This window comes from Strongylocentrotus purpuratus, unplaced genomic scaffold (genome assembly GCF_000002235.5).
Source record: "Strongylocentrotus purpuratus isolate Spur 01 unplaced genomic scaffold, Spur_5.0 spur5_scaffold_5, whole genome shotgun sequence".
Lineage (NCBI taxonomy): Eukaryota > Metazoa > Echinodermata > Echinoidea > Camarodonta > Strongylocentrotidae > Strongylocentrotus > Strongylocentrotus purpuratus.
This window is the reverse complement of record NW_022145611.1, coordinates 13929361-13953839: the sequence shown is the minus strand read 5'-3', so window position 1 is coordinate 13953839 and position 24479 is coordinate 13929361. Positions and strand designations below refer to the sequence as shown.

Sequence of the window (24479 nt, the reverse complement as noted above, 5' to 3'; positions counted from 1 at the left end):
TGTCTGGGACAGTGTGAATCTGTTTCACTAACGGTATTTATAAACGTGAGGTCAGATGCACTGTCAGATGAACAGTCTCTCTCATTATACTGAAAAGAAAAATCAATCTTTTAGCACTTCAAAAATATTTGTTCCATATTTTCTTAACCAGGCACGATATTATGATTAACTGGTACACCCAATCAATATCCCATTTTAGACCTTGTCACAAACAGTTTCTTCAAATAAAACAAACATTGTCATTTGTGATTTGTAGCTGTGTATCTTGTTATACTTCCTGTACCACTTACTATTGATAAACATTTGCAAAAGTGAAACTACACGTAGAATCAACAGGAAATAAATATGAAGATATGAGGAAATAATGCAGTGGTTCAGATTATAATTTCTCTTCCATATTTGTCTGTTCTAAATAAATATAAACTTATTTTGTTATTATTTACTTGATACATACATGTATATATATAGGCCTAATAGTAATACAAAGGTAGGAATCAAGAGAATATGGCATTGGCACCCATTCAAATAAATCTCTTTATTATTTCTGTTGCATATTTGGTTTACCACAACCCAGTATCATTGCACAAAACACTTTTTGTCACATGCAATCAATATTTTCCAGCAAAATGAAACTTGAAAGAAAATCTAGACATTATTGGTACAAATTAACCCATTCTCCCTAGCTGTTAGAAAGCGTGTCAAACCGTGATCGTTCTATGGCCTCTGGTAAGATGCATGGGGGGCTCACAGCATGAACTCACAACAATTTCCACAGCAGGGGTCTGGCAGTTGTATTCTCTGACAAATAAAGCTATTTGGAAGGGAAAAGCCTCATTCACATATGACGAGATACAATGCAACCCCCACTCCCCCTCCCCCTTCCCTCTCCTCCAAACAAGAAAAAAATACATGAGTTTAGCATATTTTGTATTTTTGTATGATATAATGCACATGGTATGCACAGAAGCCATTGTTGCATATTGCTATTGTTTTAACCCCCTTTCACACACAAAAAAGGTATTTACCTTGCTGCTGCCAGTTTTGAGACGTATTACATCGGCATGAGTGAAGGTGACCCAATAATTGGTCTTGTGACTATGTGGAAGTGACACAACAGAGAGATATTATAGGTTGGAATGTTTGGCATTCAAGGAGTGCTTATTTCACTAAGATATGAAATCTATTCACAGGCTCTCCTCCCCGACTCCTTGGTTGCCTAGCAACTACCAGTGATGCGAGAGATATGGGGTGAAAGACGACGTTTCGGCAGAAGTGCTCCCAGTACTCTTATATCGTGAGACATCTCTCTAAAACATTTACACACACTTCAATTATTTTGGTATCTAAATTTTCATGAGTCTTGGATGGCATGATGCTAATAGAACTGTTCAGACATGCGATGTGTACCTGAATGTTATTTTGCCTTGAGTATGTTCACTTGACCAACATTTTTGATTATTTGTTGTGTGATTTTATTTTTCAATGTAACATCTTGTTTCCCATGATCAAAAGAGGGAGTCTTTCTTGAGCGGGATTTTGGGATATTAATACGTCATAATTTGATCCTGTTTTTTTTATGTTGGAAGATTTTGGGGTGATTATTTCACAAAATTTCATAGATATTAGATTGGGATTTGGGATGTTAGTACCAATTAACATTTTTAAAGATGTGCTTTGTGAACAGAAATGGTTTGTATCTATTTAGCATTGCTTAATAAAGAAAATGTATATGTACCCCAAATCATTCTTTCTCATTAGGGGCCTACATCCATTCTTGGCAAGGAAAAGAAGTATCTTCAAACAACGGAATACAACTTTTGTTTGACTTAGCCCTTTAACCTTTTTATTTGACCCTTATTGTGATGTATTTGCCAACATAAATGTGCACTTTTTTGTGTCATAGTAAATTCATCTCTTGTGAAAGAGACATGAATTTAAGCCAAAGTGCGTCAGTCATATTCCAAGATATGTCATCGTGACCAGTTGTCGTCTCTGACGTACACACCATGTCCAATCCTCTTGAGCAAGAAGGCTCTCGAGCGATCCTAGCTCTCCTGGCAGGCAGGAGGAGAGGAAAGTTTCACTTTAACCTGGCAGCTGGTAGAACGATTTGCCTGGCTCTTTGCCACAACCTAACCCTAATCAGATGAACTCTTACTACACCCCGACAACCATGCTCAGACAAGCCAGCTTTTGTCTGACACACATGCATGAGGTTTGTGTTGTTGCCGCCGCCGCCTTGCGCTGGCTGTGCGTCTGGCAACCCTTTCTCCTGCACAGAAGGTGCAGAGATAACATCGCAAGTAAGAAGGAAAAACAGGCCACCAGTCTTGAGCATTAAGCCTCGGTGGCGTCCTTATATGGAGAAAGCAGCTTGAGAGTTGTAAACCTTTAATTTGCTCTCTTCAGTCCGTAGACAAGGCTCCTGCGTAGATGGATGGGCTAAAATGACAGAGATGGCAACTTTACTGTGTGTGTGCGATTCTGCATGAGTGTAACAAATTAGATAAAACAGTGATTGTATGCGAGCATAATTTGCACCCAAGGCTGTTTACAGTCAGACTCGGTTTCCAGATTTCTTTGTTCATTACTCGCATCCTAATTGAATTAAGTTTTTCAGTTATAGTTAAAGACAACACTATTTCTTAATGCTGATATGCAGAATATCTGCTCAGTGAGATATTTGCTTCTAATTAGACTAGGTTTCAGCTGGAGATATTTTGGAAGAGTAAACATTTGTAAGTTTGACCCAAACATAGATTTGAGAACAGATGTGTTCCTAATTGTAGTTCAACTTTAAGTTTTAAATAATGTAATAGCTCTTTGCGGATTTAGAAATGAAAAAGATAACAAATTCTGTTTCACTAAAGAAACATAGTCTATTGATCTCACTTCAAATGATAAGTTTCTCCCAATACATAAAAGACAATTTTAAATGCATTTTCAATTTTTGTTTGCAAGGAAGAGCCATTGAATTGCTAATTTATGATAATGGCATCAGCAACATATATACTGTGGACTATGTTTCCTCTCTTTCATAATGCAGAATGCATTCTGAGATTCTTTTGTTACTATCATGATTTGTAGGTATAATGGTTAACCTCAGGAATTCTGATTGTAATTTCAGTTTCACAATGTTGTGGCAGCATGCAGCCATTACACATACACCCCTTTCACATTCAGAAGAGAACAAATTGTATGAAGACTTCTTATTTGAAAAACACACATTTGACAACCTTATAGCGAAACAGGAGTACATGCAGGATACATATCTCACAAATAAACATCATAAAAAGTAATGTGATTGGGACTGAAGTGTAGTGAGATGAAACATCCCCATACCAGGCAATGTTCACATGGCAAGCTGACCCTGATTAAAAAAAAATTAGTTGGAGTTTTTTATTGGAAAACATTCCCTAATCCTCCCTTTTGATATTGTTTTCTGGTATTCATACAATAAGTGAATAGTACATGTCTTATAGTAGAAGAGTTGTCACAAAAACATAACTTTCCACGCATCATAGCATTTCTATATTGCCAATGCATCCATACAAAGCACTCCAATCTCTGATTGCGAAAGTGTGCTGTAGGCCCTTTATAACATGTTTTCACAAGTGCGTGCCAACTCTGTACTTGAGTGCAACATAAATATTTGATAAACTGTGAAATGATAAGATTCGAAAAGTTGTGACCCTTAGGGTTAGAATACTTTTCAGTGCTATTTATTAAATATGATTTAATGAAATGTGCTGCTCTTGAGGGACGGATGGATGTTGCCACTTGTCAGTATACTACTCTGACTTGAGGACATGCTCTTTCGGCCTGTTTTCATTGGCTCACGTTTGCCAAATAACCAGATATTTAAACTATCCCGATCGCTAGCGTTGTCATCAGCCTGCAGTTGCAATTAGCAGGACATTTGGTCGAGAAAATATCCCAAGAAATCTTGGGTCTTGTTTCCAAATATCCTGCTATTTGGAAAATAGCGGGCTAATTTGCGCCCATCCAAGCTAGTTTGAGATGAGCGTATCGGTCTGGTGAAGACGCAATTTCAAGCTTCAGGATAATATCCTGAGTCTGAAAATAGCAGGTTATTTGGCAAACTTGAGCTGATGAGGACATGCTACAGTGTACATACATTGTATGTATTTATAACCATGACATGATCTCAAGGTTTTTACTGTACCAGTAGAGTGTATCTGTGCTACACACTTTCTGTTGCTTTTTAGATTTTACTTGAAATTCATGTAGTGTGGTTTTAGTGGTCAGAAGCCAAAGTAGTTTCATTTTCACTTTCAATTTTTTTCCAATATAGATCCTTGTCATTACTTAGAAGTTAGAAGGATATCCCATTTTCTGTGAAATGTATTCAAACTGATGAACTATGCAATTATTCTGCATGTTATTTTTATAGTGTTTTTTTCTCTTGACACATTTTGAATGGGGGAATAGGGATGGGGGATGTTGCTCCAACTTTGCCAACTAGTCAGCTAGCCATTTTCTTATCAGACAAATATTTCAGATGTTAACATTTCTAACAAGTATAAAAACTGATTGCCATATTTTCAAATTTGGTGACAGAACTTAACATTTTTAAATTGCACTTTAAAATTTACTGATGGGGGTAAAAACTAGTTGTCAGATTTTCCAACTGACTTCCGATTATTGATTGTTTATTTGTTTGTTTATCTAGGAACCAGCTGAAGTGAAGCCAGCAGAAGAGACATCAACCAAAGAGGAATCTCCTGCAGTAGAACCTCCAGCAGCAGCAGCAGCAGCAGTGGTAAGTTTTCAAAATAAAAGAGTTGAAGGCTTTAAAGAAATATATCAATTGTTCAAAGATTACTTAACAAACAATAAATGGAGTTATTATTGTAATAATACTTTTATTGAACGAAACTACACTGCATGGAAGCAACTGACTGGCAGTGGTGAATTTCTGTGTCTAATATGAAAACTTGAAAGAAAAATATTTAGGATCAATTATATATATTTATAGAACTTCAATATTGGAATAGATTATTTGATGAAAAGTGAATAATGAATTCTTATTTTTAAATTAAAAAATTTACTACTCAGAATATTATTGTCTGTGATGAGTGATTGATTTGTAGTTAATCTGAAAATCTGTCTTTTCATTCCTCAATCAGGAATAATAAGTATCAGTTTCTTAGCTTTTTATTATTCACTTTAAAGCTTTCAGTCAGGATCTTTAATAGGTAGGAAGCTTTCCAGTCCTTGTTTGGTAAACAAAAATGTCCTCTATCAACTATCAAGGCTCTATCCTGTTTTCCCAGAATAACATGCAAAGGAAATACTAGAGAATAATTGTTCAGAGGGATTAGATTAGAGTTTAGAGAATCCCATTTTTACACATTTCCAGATGTTTAGGTCGGACAGTACTTATTTCAAGCTAAATACATTTATTTTAAAATAGAGTGATCAAAATCCTACTTCTACCCTGTATTACAGGAAGGAATTTTTAATATAGAACTTTTATCATGTTGGAATTATTCCTAGTTTAATATGTCCTTCTTAGTTATGTTGACTAATCTAAATCTTGAGAGTTGAACACAGGGTTATAGGGGACAAGTCTGGCCTTAAATCATAAATATGTTATGTATTAATAATAGAAAGTGACTTTTTAAGTTTTCCCAACCACTTTTACAAATCTGAATTTGTCATAATTTGATCTTTAAAGCCACTGTACATACAGGATAAAACATATGCCAGGCATAAAAGCATATCAGGAAATTGTTTATAGTTTAATTTACATAAGAAAGCACCCTGCTGATGTCTTCTGCAGGCACCTTACAATAGGGGCATTTACACTACCAAAAAAAAAACATCATTTTTTCTCACATTTCACAGTTTTGTCAGAATTTGCTAGGCATCTTCCCATAAACATAAGCGAAACCCCTAAAATATGAACCCACCTCTGGAGTGTTTTTTGTTGAAACTCCACCTGTTTTTGCAGTGTAAATGCTTGCTCTCAATAAACCAGTGAATTATTCTGTTTTTGGGGTCTTGTGACTCTCCTCACGTCCATGCTAAATTGCTAATGCATGCAGAGCAGCCACAAGTGGCACATGTGCACAACTTACATTAAAAAAGACAGAATTATCGAACACTGACGTTTTATGGGTGTTTCCAGTAGTGTAAACACTCATGGTTTTTCCACAATGTAAATGGGCCTAAAGTATACTTGAAATCTGAAATTAGCATAATAGCGGCACTGAGCTAGCCACCATGAATAAGGAACAGTGTGACATTCTAGCTGTTGGAATGGTAATTCTACCCTGATAGCAGTCTTGCCTTGTGATGGAGGTTTGATGCGCTCAAGCCAACAAATGCAGGAAATTCATTATCACCATGGCAACTGCTGGAAGAAGTATGAAATTGTGACGTGAGAGGCTAAATGGATGATGCATGAGAAAACAAACTAAATACAAAATGAAATACTTGCACTTATAATAATTCAGCCATACTTAATTGAGAGGTGGACAAATTGCAAAGAGATCAACATTATGGCAAATGTCAAAAATGTATTGACACTTATTATATGCTGAACTTCAAACTGCTATATTTCTTTTTCCTTAATACCTCCTGAAGTATTTTCTATTGGAGAATGGGTGTTGAGTTGTGAAACTAATGGGAGACAAGTTGACAAATCTAAATAGCTTTGATTGAGTTTTATGTTGTTCTGAAAAGAGATGTAGAAGTGTTATGGTTATTGGTTGTTTGAAAGATGAAATGATACAATCATTTTTTTTCATACAAGAAAGCGAAATTGCTAGTTCAAGATCAAGACAAAAATGTGGTACATAATTGGTATATGCCAAAAAGGGAAATTAAGAAACTAACTAAGTGTAGGAAAGTTCCAGATGGTGCACATAATTTGTATGAATATTAGTTGGTTGCTTTCCTCATAACATCATCTATGACAAAATGAAAAGATAGAATGGATGATTTTGTTGCATGTGTTATTTCACAATGTCTGGAATATAAATATATTTATATGTACTTTTCTGTTTTCTTTGTTTCCTTTAAGGTTGAACAGAAATCGGAAGAACCTGCACCTGAGGAGCCTAAAGCAGAAGCAGAAGCAGCAGCAGCATCACCAGAACCAGTATCAACAGAACCAGAACCATCAGTACCATCAACCCAAGCAGAGGAACCTGCCCCTTCACCAGCAGAACCTGAGCCTGTCAAAGAGGAAGCACCTTCAGAACCATCCCAACCAGAGCAGGTACCATCAGAACCTGAACAAACCCCTTCTGCACCCGTTGTAATTGCACCCATTGTAATTGCACCCGCAGAGCCCTCACCCGAAACCCCTGCACTAGTTGAAACTACCCCTGAGGAACCATCCCAGCCAGAACCAGAACCAGAACCAGAAGCAGCAGCAGCAGAACCTACTCCAGAACCTACTCCAGAACCTACTCCAGAACCTACTCCAGAACCTACTCCAGAAACAACACCAGAACCAACACCAGAACCAGAAGCACCAGTAGTAGAACCAGTAGCACCAGTAGAAGAACCTGCCCAGGAACCCACACCAGAACCCACTCCAGAACCAACACCTGAAGCTGCACCTGAAGCCACACCTATGCCTGTAGAGGAACCAACCCCAGTAGAAGAACCAACCCCAGTAGAAGAACCAACCCCAGTAGAAGAGCCAACTCCAGAACCAGTCCAGGCAGAGCAAGAGCCGGTAGAAAGCACACCATCAGAAGACCAGACCCCAGAACAGGTTCCCCAGGATGTTCCCTCTGACACCCCAGACACGCCCCAAGAACCCACACCTGCACAAATAGATTCAGTGGAGGTATACTGATTATGCAATGACATAGTCATTGTTATTTTATCACATCAATCAAAAGTCAAATTCAAGTTTGCTTCTCTTTTTTATGGTTTAGGGAAAGAAGTTATTTTGCACCGACTTTGCACTTTATTGCACCAAATTTTAAGAGAATTGCTTGACCACTTTCATTTTGTATTCAATTTTCACACATGCTTCACAGACAAGATGTTCTTGACAACCTAGGTCAAAAGCTTATTGGGCTTTTTCCTCAGGTTTGTTTGAAAACATTTTAAAACTTTATCCAAAGGAGAAACATCTACCGGTAATACCATTAGTACAGGAGGTAGATTATCTATTACCAGTAACCTACATCAGAATTCATAAATGCAATTTCTTCTTTCCGATTAGGAATCAAAAGCAGAAGAGCCATCGGAACCAGCTGCAGCAGAACCCACAGTAACTGAGGTACCATCAGAGACGCCGGTTGAGACACCATCAGAGACACCCGTAGAAACTCCAGCTGAAGCACCCGTAGAAACACCAGCCGAAGCACCGGTGGAAACACCAGCCGTAGCGCCGGTAGAAACACCAGCCGAAGCTCCAGTGGAAACACCAGCCGAAGCACCAGTAGAGATTCCTGCTGAGGTATGGACAAGATGATATTTTCTTTTGTTAGGATGACTACCCATGGACTTTAACCTCTCTGAAAACTACCCTCCAAGAATAAAGAACATTCGGGACAACTACCCTCTTTGATTGTCCTCGGAGTAGTTGTTCTAGTGGTAGTTGTCACAAGGATAATTGTCTTTGGTCTATTTTCCAAAGGGGATATAGTCGTCTGGAGAGTAATTGTCCCTTATTTTTCTAGGTAGATGGGAAAGTAGTTGGCAGGGTTTAGTTTTTAGCTACATTTTGAATTCAAGATTACATTGAGGGAAAGAGAGAACTTAAGGTAGCATGTCACAAAGGAGTGAAAAGAATGTGTAAGGCTGATAAAGTCTGCAAGGAATCTTGAAGAAGGATGGGGGAGGGATAGGGGGGGATGACTGTGCAAGGGAGGAGGGATATTGGACAGGGGAAAACGATACCTTCAAGACTAGTCACTAGCTTTTTGATATGCTATGTCATTTCAAGGATATTTTGAAAACCTTGGGAGCCTGCTATATTAGAACAAGTGTTGAAATGCAAGATCATTTGCCCTCTTCACCCCACATAGTATTAAACCCTGGCTAAACTATTTATAGGAATTACGGTTAATAGGGAGAGAGAGCAAGAAAGAAAGGGCAACAAAGAAGTGATAAGGAGGAAGAGAAGAAATAGAACAGATGAAGTGAGTAAAATCCATGACGAAAGTGAAAGGGGATGTAGGAATATATCCAGGATCCACGCCGACTATAGTTTGAAGAACACATGTGAAGGTTTCTTAACAACAACAATATCCGAGTACTGACCTGGTTATTTTAATTTATTTTTGTAGTTAATACAATTCTGTAAACTCAAACCATTCTGATACAATCATCTACAATGCTCACAAGTTGAAAATATTTGACATTATGAAACCGATACTTACAGTGGAGTGAATGTTACATTTTCACTTGATGGACTAGTTTCCATGATGATTTGAATGGCTATTGTTATACAGGCGTGAAAACGAATAGGGATCACTGATATTTTATACCATTCACTTAGCATTTTATGGTAATTCATGTGGTATGAAATAACAAGATCACAGAGATAGCACACTTTTTTAGGCGCATTACAATATTTGCTGTATTTTACAGTAATCTACGGTGTGGCAGTGTGTTCCCTGTATCTAGTATGAAACTAATATTTAGGTAGGAATGTATATTTATTGTAGAAGAGAAATGGATGATAACGTCTACAAATTCATATCATCAACAATACTTTAGGATGTACTGTATTTGTATTTATATGACATTAAAATTATTATTAACAAAAACATGTTTTGGCAGCTGCAGTTTAATTTTGCACTTATTCATATATATTTTTATAAAAATATTTCTGCAGGTGGTTTGAAAAGCACTTAGTCTGATATTGCATACCGATATGTAAATGCTTTTTCACAAAGAGGAGCTTATGTTTTCTTGAAATTAAAAATTGGATCAATATGGAGCACTGTGATGGAAAATTCCTGTATGAAATTGATCATGTGAAATTTGCTTGTAATCTCTGGGACACCTTAACATATACAGCATCATTGGATAATCTTTCAAAGGAATTTGGCAAGTGTAGAATAATCAAAATGTTTGATTTTACCACAGACACCAGTAGAAACACCAGCCGAAACACCAGCAGAAGTACCTGCAGAAACACCAGCTGAAACACCAGCAGAAGTACCAGCCGAAACACCAGTTGAAACACCGGCAGAAACACCAGCAGAAGTACCTGTAGAAACACTGGCTGAAACACCAGTAGAAACACCAGCAGAAACACCAGCAGAAACCCCAGCAGAAACACCAGCAGAAACACCAGCAGAAACACCAGCAGAAACACCAGATGTAGTACCAGTTGAGGTTAGTTTTCGTTTGATTTTTGTTGCTGTTTGTTTGCTTATTTCTGATAGTTTTAAAGGCTTCTCTACCCAAGAATGCCATGTAAATTACGCATTCTGAGAAAAAAATCCTTCATCAATTCCTAGACTTTTTGTATCTCCAATATGTTGACTTTCCATTTAGATTTGGAAACAGAATTGGCCTTACTAGGCTGGTATTTATCAGCTTCAGAAGAAATTATGAAGGGGAATAGAATAGAAGGATCGACATCTTATTTATGTTTTAATTATTTTGTTGTGCTTATTGTTATTAAATAGACCAGTCCTAGATTTAGAAAAGATCATTAACTTGTTTGAATTGAAAAAATTCTGTTTTGTGATCCAATCCTTTCACAGCAAATAAGCTACCTTTTTATGGAAATATGGACCAATTGGGATATATATATTAAAAGTTATATCATGTAACAATATTCTCCTTTACAACTATTTTGTTCTTTCACTTTGATAAAATTTCCATTATCCCTCTCTACAGCCTGCAGCAGAGCCTGAGCCAGCAAAAAATGAGACTGCTCCAGAAGAGCCAGCAGCGAGCTTGGAGACCAGCGAGCCAGAGGTCAACGGAGATGCTGCCCCCACCAGTGAAGCCCCCGCCCCTGAGGCTGAGGCTGATCAGCCAGCAGAGACCCCCGCTCCAGAGGAACCCAGTGAGCCCAGCAAGGAGGCTGCAGCTGAAGCCAAAGAGGCAGATGAGAGTTCTGTTGCAGCAGTAGCAGCAGTTACAAGTGAGACTTGGAGAGGGAGACCTAGAGAGTTGGATTGAAAGATTTACAATCTTTAAAGCCCAACTGCACTACTTATAGCTACTTGCGCCCTCTATATGGCAAACAATTCCTAATCAGTGACCATTGGTCCCCCAGGCCATGGTCCCCTTTTTCTTATGTTAATTGAGAGCTGATTTGATGACATTACCACCTGTCAGTGACCATGCTGGGAGGTCTAATCCCTCCTGGCCAAACTAGTGCAGATAGGCTTTAATGGATAGTTTATTATGATGCCGGGACATATCCATATTTTGTGTGATTTTGACAGACCTTCTTCATCATCTCTGTTCATTTCATTCATGTATTTGACCTTGACCTTGTGGTGACCTGTTCTCCACCGTGACGATACCTGCTGCCACCCATTTCTTGTTTATTTTCATTATACTTTTGAATTTTTCTATGATTTTTCTATGGAACCCTGAAATTTGTAACCCTCTTTCTGAATTTAAAAAAAAAATAAATTACCAAAGTGAATGTCCAATCAGGAAATCAATTCCCATGCATTTTATGGAAATCAAAAGTAATTTGATCAGGATATTGTAGGTGCTAACAGTATGCTTAGCATAAACTCTTTAGCCCACACAATGGTGATCTTTTTATATCGGTTCTTTTCAAATATTAGAATGAAGTCATTCATAAAACTGAAAGAAGCCTGAAAATTTATCACAAGAGCCATATTCTGAAGTGTGGTTTCATTTCAGTTTCTGAAAGCCAGGTTTAGTTGAACCCGGGTTTCAGTTTAGTTCAGTCTAGTCTAAATTTAAACCTATGTTTAAAGTTAAACCAGGGGGGTGTTTCACAAAGATCCTAAGTAGAACTTAACACTAAGTTGGACTTAAAAATTATGGACAGCCATTGGAGCCTTAAAATGAAATATATTCAAAAGCAGAAATTCACGTATTTTAGACTTTTTTTATAAATTCCACATCAAGAACATGAAATCTCCTTGATGATAGAAAATATGAATGATTTGAATCAACATTTTATGCCTTTCAAAATAACTTTTACAAAATATTTTCAAAGATGCTAACGGCTTTCCATAATTTTTAAGTCCAACTTAGAGATAAGTTCAACTTAGGATCTTTGTGAAACACCCCCCAGTCCTCAGAATATGGGCCAAGAGCTTTATCTCTAATACTTCTCAATATCTTTTCCTTGACTACCACCTAGATGGACCATCAGGAGACCAAGCCAGCGAGGAGAAGAAGACGTCCGTTGAGTTCCGCTGGGAGGAGGGCGGAGAAGAGGTCTTTGTGACCGGTAGCTTCAGTGACTGGAAAGAAAGGGTACAACTTACACAAGTGTGAGTACTCTTCTTCTTTACATATTCTTATAAGGTTGATTCTGCAAATATTGATCAATTAATTGTCTAAAAGGACATTAACAAGTATTGATCAACACATGTAGTGTATGCCAGAATGGCTCTCAATAAAAAAAACTTTAAAATAAAAAAATAAAAAAATATTGTTGTCTGGAATGTGCAATTTAGAAGCACATTTTGTTGATCTGACAGTTTCCTCTTATGTCACCATTCTAAAAAAACAGGGAATTGAAATGTAAGACATAACATTTGATTAAGACAGTTATATGTAATGATTTGATTTTGATTCAGTATGAAATGATGTGCATGAGTGTATAAAGAATACGTAATTTATCCAAGTCTGTGTGCAAAACTCATCTCACGCCTACCACTAACTATTAATGTAGCTGCAGTCATCCCATTACTCATTACCTATTGGGAACATTATCCCAGGAAAACTACCCCTGGACATTTCCCCTATTAGAAAATGATGCCCTTGGACAATTATCCCTGCACATCTACCCCTAAATAACAAATAACTACCTGTTACCCATTTTTTTTTTTTTTTTTTTTTTTTGGGGGGGGGGGGGGGGGATTAGATTTTCCCGCGATGTTGTTATTGGGGTTGATTGTTCTAGGGAGGGAGGGGGGGGGGGGGGGCTAGTATCAATTGATTATAGTCAAGGCTCAAGCAATCAGCATGTTTCTACAGTTAATCTGAAATGAACAGAATTGTCTTCCTGGAATGAACAGAGTTGTCTACTCGAAGTGAAAATTTAACAGTAACCCTTATGGGAATGTGACAAGTCTGTTTCCTTTTCATGCAACAAACAGCATTTACTGGGTCCAGGAGAATCCTGGACAGTGGATGTTGTATAGATGCTGTGCATGCAATAATGCATTGCGTCATGGGACCTTGAATGGTTACATTATACAGAACTTTTTTTACACATCCGAGACAGCAAGCGCACCTGGGAATTTTTACATTAAGAGACAATTTTTCATTACTGTTGACGTTATAGTAGGCTTACAGTGAATTCTACAGAAGCGCATACCTGGAAATAATCCATTAGACCCATATTAAAAGGTAGAAAAAGAAATGCTATTTTGAAAGCCTGTAGACACATGCTGAATGAGAGCCTATCCACTTTCACCATACACCCATTCACATTTTTAGCATGTACATTGGGAACATACGACTCGCCCCTCCTTTAAATTGAATTGAAAATATTTGGTACAGCATTACTATTTATCATTTCAAATATGTACAACTTAATAATGCATGCTGCATGTTTCTGTTACTTTCACCTTAACATTGTTATCTCAGAAATGTTTTTGGTGTCTTTGTGTCTCATTTGTTCCCTGTTTTTGCATTTTTGTCTTTCCTCATATCTTCTTTAACCTCTTTCCTTATAATACCTCGCTAATTATACTAAATACTTCTGTATCCCCCCTTCTTATGTTTTTCATCAAATATTAATTTTTTATTTTCATGTTCACATTAAAAACAAAACTGTTTCCATTCGTATCCGCCATAATTCACCACTTCATTCATTATTTTATTATCATGCTTGAAATTACTGCATTCTATGTTTTTGGTTGGATTTCTTTTGGTCAATTTATGTTTGTATACAAATAAATGCATTTTTGATCCAAAAAATATAATTTGTTCATCCTGCCACTTGTAAAACCCTTTGACATGCTCATCATAAAAAACAACAATAACAAACAAACAAAAATGCCTTCCCATTTAAATTGCCCTTGATCTTCCAAATGCCCTGGGAAACTACTTTGTTCATCACCTAAAATTGCACTCTTTTTTCCTTGAAAACAAACCTCTCCCAAAACTGCTCTCATTTTGTATTGCCCCAATTGCCAAAATCATTTCCCCCAAATGCCCCTACCAATCTTCATAATATTCTAATGCAAATTAAAATGACTCACAATTTGAATATGATAAACAAATCAATGTCCCTGTTTTAATACTCCTAACTAAAATCCCACCCACTCTGCCTTACTACTACTTCGTCTACTCCTACTACTACCACTTCATTCCCTACTACTACTACTACTTCTACCCTCATTCATTGAGGTAGTGAGGAAGGCACGTTTACACAAACGCTGTCCCTGGCCCCCGGGGAATGGACGTACAAGTTTATCGTAGATGGGGAGTGGAAGGCCAGTATGAACCAGGTAACATCATGCGATCAGTTCTATGATTTTTGTTTGTTTGATGAAGGGTACCTTGTGACATCATTTCATGCTCATCTTCATTTGTTCAGAGTTTATTATTTATGGGAAAGATTCTTTATCCTCTGTCAAGACTGCCATGTTCCATTGTCAGTGGTGGAGGTAATGGTGGTGGAAGGTAACTTGATGAATTTAATGGCAGAAATGAGCATGAAGTGATAGAAGCAAACGTGGTGATGAGAAGAAAGGGTGATGCTAGCTGCGAGGGGGAGTGGTTTTAAATAGCATACATTCATCTTTTTTTAAAGTAGCAGCTTTTTATTTTTTGACAGAAATCTTAAAATAAAGTACAATTTTTTTAAAGAATTTGCAAGAATCCTGCTATCTTAAAAATTCTGTCCATTAATTAAACGGACAAAATGAGCAAAGTGCCCTCCCAATATGCAGGCAGCACCAGTACCTTCTCTCATCTCCTCCCTTGGTCTTGCCCTAAGACTCTTTGATGAATACTTTATAACCCCTTCACCCCCGTTGATCCCCTAATGTACACAATTACAGTGATGGCTGCTTCAGTGTGAAAATGGACCTCCTGGCGGGAGACTACAGCTACAAGTTTGTAGTCGATGGTGAGGACAAGGTTGACGCCAAGAAGGTGAGAAGTAAGGCAGGTGCCCGCCTGCCACAAGGGGGCGCTGTGCACGTTTGATGTGCTTTTCCATACTTGTTTGCCCGAGCATCTGTTGTTGCTGTGTTGTGTTTATTGCTTATTGTTTGACAAGTCCAAGAAATGTTGTTTAATATGTTAAAGACTACATCAAAGAATTTCATATACCTGATGTAGTTGACAGCTAGAGCTTGTATCAGACCTAATGCAAAGGAAAATACTACTTTGGATATTGTCCTAATCAGCATTACGTGATCATTCTTCGTAATGTATGGGTCACAAAAGACCTTGGTCTTTCCCTATTAAAGGTCACACAAGAGAAATCATCATTCTTATGAACCATGCAGACCCCAAATAATTTGTAGAATAAATTTCAATATCAAAAGGTTCAAAATGTTCAAAATGGCAGAATATGTTAATTTGATTGGGCTTTTTCTCAGACTGAAAGGCCTAGGGTATAGCTATTCAGGACCTTTATCCCGAAGAGTGTTGTACATTTTAACATCTTGTGTATCTAATTGTTGTACCTTTTCGCACTTAATTGCAAAGTCTAATTGCAAAGTCTAATTGCAAAGTCTAATTGTAATCTAGTCATGAGGTGTGCTGTGGTGTTTAGTTGTGTTAGATTGTTTTTCTTAGATACCTATTGTGTACCATATCATGTTAGTATCTTGATTTTAAGTTGGTCTCTTGTTCTATTTTTCCTTTTTTAAATGTTCTTCAGCTTTTTCTCTGGACTATTTTACCTCCTACTGGTTGGGTCCATCAGGTCCATGAATATAAAATTGTGAAAGTTCACTAGCTGGGCTCTAAACTGGGCTCTAAACCAACAGGGCTCTAATCCCTAAAAAAAACTTCTAAAATGTCAAATGACCCTCAATATTTAATAATCATTCCATAATGGGAGACAATATCATGACAGACCCCAGTATATTTGGGTAATTTTTGTTACATATCTGCCAACGAAAACAGTTTTTGTGGAGGTCCGCCTGTAGAGATAAACCTGTGTGTGATTTGCTTTATGCCTGAAAAAGTTGAAAAGAATGTTCCAGTTGATTCCATTTTAATGGTATATTCTAATGAATACCTATATAATCTACATATTTTTTGTGATGCAGAGTCTGTTTTACTTGTTTAGTTTGTATGTTGTTTTCAGACTTCAGATTATAGTGATGCACACATATTAGTCAAGAGAGTGATTTGATTTATAATTTTCTTGTACCGGTAACTATTTTAATACATTCTACATTCCAGATGTCTCTATCTTGAAATTTGAAGTATTAGGCACTGAAGGAATGATAACTTTTGATTCCAGACCAAACAATATCAGATAATGATGTAGTGTACGTCATTGATTTTCTATGCATATATATATATATATATATATATATAAGTTAAATATACATGTATACTTTGAATTTTGAAACTGATTGATTATATGCAATATAAGATTTTGAGTGATTGCCTTCTTCTGTGAAACTTAAAACGTTATCATAATTATGTATTCATAATATGTGCATGCCATTGATTTGAATAAGTTTTAGCTAAAACAATGTCTTTATTATCTCATTGAATTATTCACACTTTTTATGTCTCTGTTTCTCTCTTTCATTCTGTTTTCACCTTCTCCCCATAATTTTATCCTTTTAATTGTGTCATTATAAAATGCTTGTAGCATAAACAAGAATTGCTATCAAAGTGGAACCCCCCCCTTCCCCCCCCCCCCAAAAAAAAAAATGATTTGAAACTTATCAGAAGAGTGTATCCATGACAGTTTGCATTGATTTTTTTTTGAGTTGCATTTGTACACTCCATTTTATAATGAGAAAGAACCCTCTTCTTATCTATCATAACGAAATTTGACTTACCTTATTTTTATATCCCCTTCTCTTTCAGACCACCGTAGAGGGCGAACTTGGTCTGAACAACACCATCAACGTGGCATGAATGCAGCATAGTCAGTCGTAGAGAAAATGTCCGTAAACGCTCTGCCGAAAAGCTACATGTAATCCTGCAGCTTCTTCGTCATGTACTGTTACTTATACTAGAATTTGTGTTTAAAGATCGTGGGAACCCATTTTCGATTTGTTTCTTGACGAAGGGGAAAAGAAGAAGAGAGAAAGAAGAAAAAATAGACAGAAAAAATAATGCCACTTTCAGTCATTCCCTTGTAATTATGGCTGTGAGGTTAAACATTCTTAAAATGATATGTGTTCATTTTTTGAAAATTGATTGGAGGTCAATAGCCTCCCTTAAGCCTATTTTACACATATGGCATGGAAAAAAAATAATCATGTATTCTTTATATCTCCTGTTTTTATATATCCATTGTAAATCCAATTAATATTCATTGATTATTTAATTGAATATTTGAAATGATTCCCAAGTGTACAGTTATTTTGCAACAGAATACAATGTACATTTAATATTATGGTTGAGCCAAAGCCTTTTGCTAGTACTTCTAGAAAAATCTTACTTTTGTCCCAATGTGGATAAAAGTGATAGCTTGGAGTCCTTGAAAGCTATATCCTACATGGCTTGAAGGAATGCGTCCTTTTGAAAAACAAGTTTTGTTAAACATTGTGCTCATGAAGATGAACTGTGTAAGATAATAAATGGAAATGCTATTAAAGTCTAGTATTGCATGTGCATATGAATCTTTGTTTTAATGTCCAGTCGATGTGCCAATTTGATTCTTTGTTCCACCTACATTGGTTTGGCTTTAAGCTTGATCTTATGTAGGACTCTTCGGAGATCATATTATACGCAATGTGAATTTGTCTTTGAGTTGTAGACTTGGTTGATAAAAGGAACAGGTAGGTTAGGTTTATAATTAATTAGATTCTTTACAAAATCTATGATTTTTGACGACTGCCTTAAATTAGAGTAATTCAGTTGAGGTGCAGGGTTATCTTTTCAAATTTACAAGTTGGGGAATATGCTTTTATTGTTTATGTATTAGAAAGAGTTATAGCCAGGATCAAAAGGAACAAAAATGGTGTATTTATGGTTTGAAGGTAGTAGCCCCAGCACATCGGTTCACCTTAATTTGCATATATTATATATACATCAAAGTGTCCTAATATTTATGAATTATCGTAATTGTACTGTTTGGTGTAATCATTTATTCTGTATACATGCATTTTCTATTTAAATGATTATTTTTTAGTAGCCTTTATTGTAGATGTTATTAGATAATTAGATTGTCGATTGTATTGTATAACTTTAGGTTAGATGTAGCTAGCGCATTGGACACAATTTGTAATTCAGTATTTTGATGACATTTGCAAAAAGCACTGCAATTATTTCAAACAGTAAAAACTGCATACATCAAAGTGCCTGTGTAATGTTTTTGTAACAGTTATTGTATGGTATCATGGTAATGGAAATTGACACAGCGTTAAGCATTAATCCTTAATGGATATTGAAGTCTCTACTGGAAAATGCCATTGTATTTTATACGTTTAAATGTTTCTAATGGCGGAATCGGTCAAATAGAGGCTAAATAAACAAGTATCATTTAAACACACTGCATATGAAAATCAAGTGATATTTCTCAAGAAGTTTGGTTGTGCCTCTCAATTTACATACAGGTTCTATGCATTTTCCCAACTCTGTATCTGCACTGGATCTTATCAGGACATCACGGTGTCTTTCTTGAAACAGCCCTATTCATTAGGGATCATTGTGAGAGATTTTACTTCTCTAGCAGCAAGAAATTATTTAAGAACAGTTTTAAGTCAAGACTTGATCTGATATTTTTTTCAAAACCAAAATAGTGTGGAAATTTATGATGGACTGGACAGAAAAAAATGCAGTTATGATTTGATCACCAAACGGTATTAGCAATAAACCTCACCACCCAGGGTCGCCATTTTGTTTTTGTGCCTTGATCTACTGAGCATTCAGAAGCCAAGTATCAATATTAAGAAATGCTGTTTTCTTTTGATTTTTTTTTGTAGTCCGTTTTATTTTCACCAACCAAAATCATCACGTGTGCTATGTATAGTGCCTTGCCAAAGCCTAAATGGATGTTCCAATATACATGCGATGAATTTCATCACATTTCATGCAATTCAGAAATCATGATATAGTGCTTTATTCTGTTATGAATGTCAATTTTCTTTTTCAGATTGATAGAATCTTGCCTCTATTATTTTACCTAGCCAAATTTGGACGACTCATGATCAACCTGTGCATTATATAATTATTTATCTTTTGATTTCATGATACTATGTATGTACAATGTACTTTGTATGATGTCAATAAATTTTTCTTTTTTTCTCTGTGAATCCTAGTTATAGTAGATATTATGTATTACTCTGACCTGCTAGTGTATACTGCAAATCGACTACAATATCAAATCAAATAAATTGAATAAATATCACATAAATTCTCGGCCATTAAAGGTAATCTAGTATTTTTGTGGTTCATCATTGGTCTTGTGTCTCGTTGATGTGACTGGGGTAATAGTCTAGGCATCAATATTCATTTTGTTTGTTAACTTAATACATTCATAAAGCAAGGATGAGCATTGGCGAACAAACCACCACCATCATCACTTACAATTCTGGGATTTAGAAAATGGAATTTAAATACATTTTGAATGGTTACCAGTAACCCTGCCAGTCTAGGTACTAATAAAAGCTTATTTGTTAAAGTTTATTGCAAGAAAATTTGTTTCTTATCAGCGGAATGGAACATTTGCAGGGCAGTGAAATCAATGTTGTTTTTGTTCATGTGCTGTATGATTTATTCTTTATGTATTTTTTATCACCAGATAAAGCGAAATAGACCTCATAAATGTCCAAGCAGATAAATTGCACCTGTATTTTTGAAAATGAAAATACTTGTATAGTTAATTTTTGGAGTGAGCTCTAATTATTGGCATTCAAGCCTCAAAACAAGTCTTTGCTTTATTAAGTAATCTTTTTGTCCATTGCAGCCTTGCTTTTGGTGCAGTTTGAAATGGACATTACTTTCTCACATAAGGAAATAACTTTACAACTTTTGGAAATGTTTATACTAGGGATTGATTAAATGAAAATACACATATTGTCAAGAACAATAAATTTAGTATGTTGGAAGGAATGGTGAAAGAAAAGGTAATGTTCGTTTCCAAATGAAACAAGTTTCATGAGGCAAAAAAACAACTACATCAATAACGTTCATATTCCAGTTCCCGAATATTCAATATATAACCCTACATCACAATGAATGAGGTGGGAATGTGCAAGTATGATGTAAGGCATTATTATGTATGGAAACTGAAGTTTTTCTTGGTGTTCGTTTCAAAGTGACCAATTAATATATCCCTGCCTACTTGAATCCAAACTGCTCCTTCCTCCTCTTTCAAATTTCTCTGTTTTTCGCTCTCTTTATGTTCCTTAGATTTTCCTATCCACTTTCCATTGCCTTTACTTCTCTTAGGTGGTTCCATTTAGACATGATATATATTATATCTTTATGTTTTATTTGTGGGATAACATGAAAGAAAATGTTGTTCTCACGAAGAAAAGTTAGCAGAATTAAGAGTTGTCACATTAAATGCCATCACAAATGATAGTATTACATAGGATGCTTTAAAAATGGTTGGTTGCTTTCGACTGTAGCAAGATGTACAGTGCATTTTTGTCTGTAAATTTGCAATAACACAGCAAAAGAAAGTGTACTTCGCTATTAAACATGCCTTTTAGTTGTACTTCATGCTTATGTATTAACCAATAACACGTGCACGTTGGAATGGTAAATAATGACAATTACTGACTTGATTTTGAGCTAATGAGGTACCTTGTATCTATACCCACAATAAAATGTTATTCAATGAGTTTTGGACGTTTCTGCATCATTTTTTCTGTTCATGGTAGCATGATTGTAAAGACTATCAAGAATTCAATTTAAGCAATTTCAATACCCTATTGTAGATCCCATAGAAACCATTTCCTGATTACGGAAAGTGTCATCACAATAGTCACACTTATTTCAATATAGGCGATGGTAATTGTTGTAATTTTATTTTTCGAAAGTCTTTGCGATTGTGTTTGTTTTACATATCTGTAGTTTATTTGTTGGTAACTATAGTGACAAAATTAAACAGAATTAGTAACCAACAAAGGTTCATATAATGATGATAATAATAATGATAACACTTATTTTAAAGTGCACATATCCACCATGCAATTAAGGCGCTCCAATATTACCCCGGCTCTTGCTAGGCTACCGATTTTGGTGCACACAGCATTCAAGGAATTCCTCCTACCGGTACCCTTTTAACACCTGGGTGGAGAGTGGCAAATGTAGATGAATGTCTTGCCTGCCCATAAGACATTAGTGCCACAGTGGCGTACGCAGGATTTTTTTCAGGGGGGGGGGTTAAAATTGGGCCAAAATTTCGCAATGACTCAGCCAGCCGCTGAATAAGGGGGGGGGGGGGGGTAAGAGGACACTTTGCTTTGTTTTGGTCTCAAAATTTGAAAATTTGACATTTTGGTCCGTTGGGGGGGGGGGGGGTAAGGTCATCTTTTTTAGGTCGGTCATTGGCTTAATTTTTTTTTTTTTTTTTTTTTTTAATTTAAAAAAAAAGGGGGGGGGGGGTTCGGAAAAAACTTACACAAAACATACACATAAAGAGGACACTTTGTTTTGTTTTGGTCTCAAAATTTGAAAATTTGACATTTTGGTCCGTTGAGGGGGGTGGGGGGGGGGGTAAGGTCATCTTTTTTAGGTCGGTCATTGGCTTAATTATTTTTTTTTACTTTTTTTTTTAATAAAAAAAAAAGTAAAAAAAAAAAAGTAAAAAAAAATGTTAAAAGGGGGGGGGGGGTTCAGAAAAAACTTACACAAAACATACACATAAAAAAAATTAAGGGGGGGGGGGGTTTAACCCCAAACCCCTCCCCCTGCGTACGCGCCTGGTGCCACAAATCATGTGATCCACAGTCCTAAGACGTATCCAATAGACCTCTGTTGCGACATAGCTCATACTGGTCTTAAATCAAGGTTTTAACAGAATGTCTTGCCAAGACTACATTTAAACTTGTTGATCTTTCCCTCTTTTTCTTTTCCCTCTTCTTACTTTACTATCTTCGTCTTTCTCGATTTTCTTGTTCAGATTGAAAAAGTATTGTCACACCTAGTCAAAGAGAATGTTTGGAGAGAGAGAGAGAGAGAGATGTGGGGGGGGGGGGATCTTTTGTCCCAATAAAATTTAAAGTGCAAACTTAGGATGAATTCTAAGAAAGTATTTTATAAAGTGGGACAAGAAGTTATGGGTCGTAAACATGTTTAATCTTTTAGCGGGACAAAGTAAAACATAAGAATATATACCGGTATATTTCATTTTGAGGAAGTATATCACCCAGTGGCGTACGCAGGATTTTTTCAAGGGGGGGGGGGGGGGGTGAAAATCGGGCCCAAAATTTCGCAACGTCTCTGCCAGCCGCTGAATGAGAGGGGGGGGGGGGGGGAGGGAGCGGCTGATATCACCTTTAAAAAACATATCATCAAACTTTAAAGACATGATTTTGTACATGAAATGTGCGGGTCCTTTTTTTTCTTCCCCTCTTTGAAAAAAAACAAGAATTGTATTTTTTCCTTTCCATTGCAAAAGCAGTTTCTTATTACTAATAAGTATGAAATACTGACTAAAATCGCATAAGAACATAGTCACTTTCGTTTTTAAAGATCAAAATTAGTATGCAAGCATTCTACATTGCAAATAATTGTACTTTTTCCAAAGTGACGTACAGTATGACGAAAGAAAATTATGTTTCATCGCCGGGTAAGTGAACTATCTGCAGCTGGATTAATTTGCCTTGAAGATGACGATTCTGAAAAAACTGGCAAAGCAAAACAATGATTTCAAAAAGGCATTTTTATTCCACTATAAAATCAGCTCTTAAAAAAATATCGTAAAATGAACAGTATTTCAAATATATCCAGGATTTTTAAATTTTGTATTATTTATTTATTGTGTATATTTGTATATTTGTTGTGTATTGGTGTTGCAATGGATCCCGGGATCTTATGCTACTACTAGTAAATAATGATAATCCAATGATCGAAAATGTGTCGCCTGGACCAAGTATAGCAATGCGTGCTCGCCCACATGAAGATAAATATCGTATAAAACAAAATTACTTTCGGTTAAACAAAACAATTTGCGACGAATAATGAAATAAAATCCCTTATCTTCTACTCTCATGAATTGCGATCCAACTACATATAGATACTACTCAAAACAGGTTCTGCAATTCAAGTTTTGAGCGCTGATATCTCTCTTGTTAATATAATCATATTGGATGTGTATCATTAGAAAACACACTTGAATATGAGGCCAAATCTCAATTGAAATGTTTTAAAAGGCATGCTTATTCCTTCAAAGCACAATCCATCCTCCAACCAATTGAAGAATTCCCTATTGACAATAACGATGCCATTTGCAACGTTTCATTTTCACTTTGCCCCTTATTCAGATGTACGTACTGCACATTCCATGAACCATTTCCAATGGGGCAACATTGCAAAGGGGAATAAACAGCCTTTCAAATTATGCCATTAACAAGTTTGATAATACAGTTACAAGAGAGATACGAACGCTTAAGTTGAACCTTTTTCTGAGGAGTTTGTATCAATTTGAACGAAGATTCTGGATCACGTTGTCGTCGAGGGACGCGTGAAAGCACGATCGAGCGTACATTGTGTAGTAAACTGGGGGTGTGTACGTGGGCGTGGCATGTAGAACTGAAATGTACATAGCTCGCGTCTGTTTTTTACTGCGCATGATATTGTTTGGATCTTTACATTTTTACCTCGTCTTGATTCACAGTTTTTATATAGTAGACAAAAAAAGATGTTTACTCATGTGTAATGTATGCATGCTTTTTGAATGATAGGCCATTTTCGTAATGTAACCAAATTTATACTTAAGCGCATCGATATCATTTCATTCACCTGTAACAAATAAATGTATCTCAATATTCAGATATCGATTTGCATACATCAATTGTTGTTAGGTAGGACAAACATTTATGGCTTGCCACACCTAACAACACGAAATATATGCATATTGCATTCTGACCATTGATTTAATTATTTGTAACAGGTGAATAAAATAATTGGTATTGAGGCACTAAAGTATGAATTTGGTTACAGTTACGAAAGTGTCTTATTGTTTCTCTTGACGACTG

At 36.2% G+C, this 24479-nt stretch overlaps 1 protein-coding gene across 4 annotated transcripts in view; it reads left to right on the top strand.

The window, feature by feature from the left end:
* Positions 1-21119, top strand: part of LOC115918114 (cell surface glycoprotein 1-like) — a 51992-nt gene extending 30873 nt beyond the window's left edge. For 3 of the 4 annotated variants that reach the window (XM_030998714.1, XM_030998716.1, XM_030998715.1), the window contains exons 3-10: positions 4694-4783; positions 7052-7828; positions 8213-8449; positions 10087-10338; positions 10849-11098; positions 12308-12440; positions 15186-15279; positions 17188-21119. In XM_030998714.1, coding sequence (XP_030854574.1) covers positions 4694-4783; positions 7052-7828; positions 8213-8449; positions 10087-10338; positions 10849-11098; positions 12308-12440; positions 15186-15279; positions 17188-17238 — 1884 coding nt within the window. In that variant the 3' untranslated portion in view covers positions 17239-21119. The remainder of the gene's footprint in view (positions 1-4693; positions 4784-7051; positions 7829-8212; positions 8450-10086; positions 10339-10848; positions 11099-12307; positions 12441-15185; positions 15280-17187) is intronic. The other variant, XM_030998717.1, reaches the window with a different exon arrangement.
* Positions 21120-24479: the final 3360 nt, after the last annotated feature.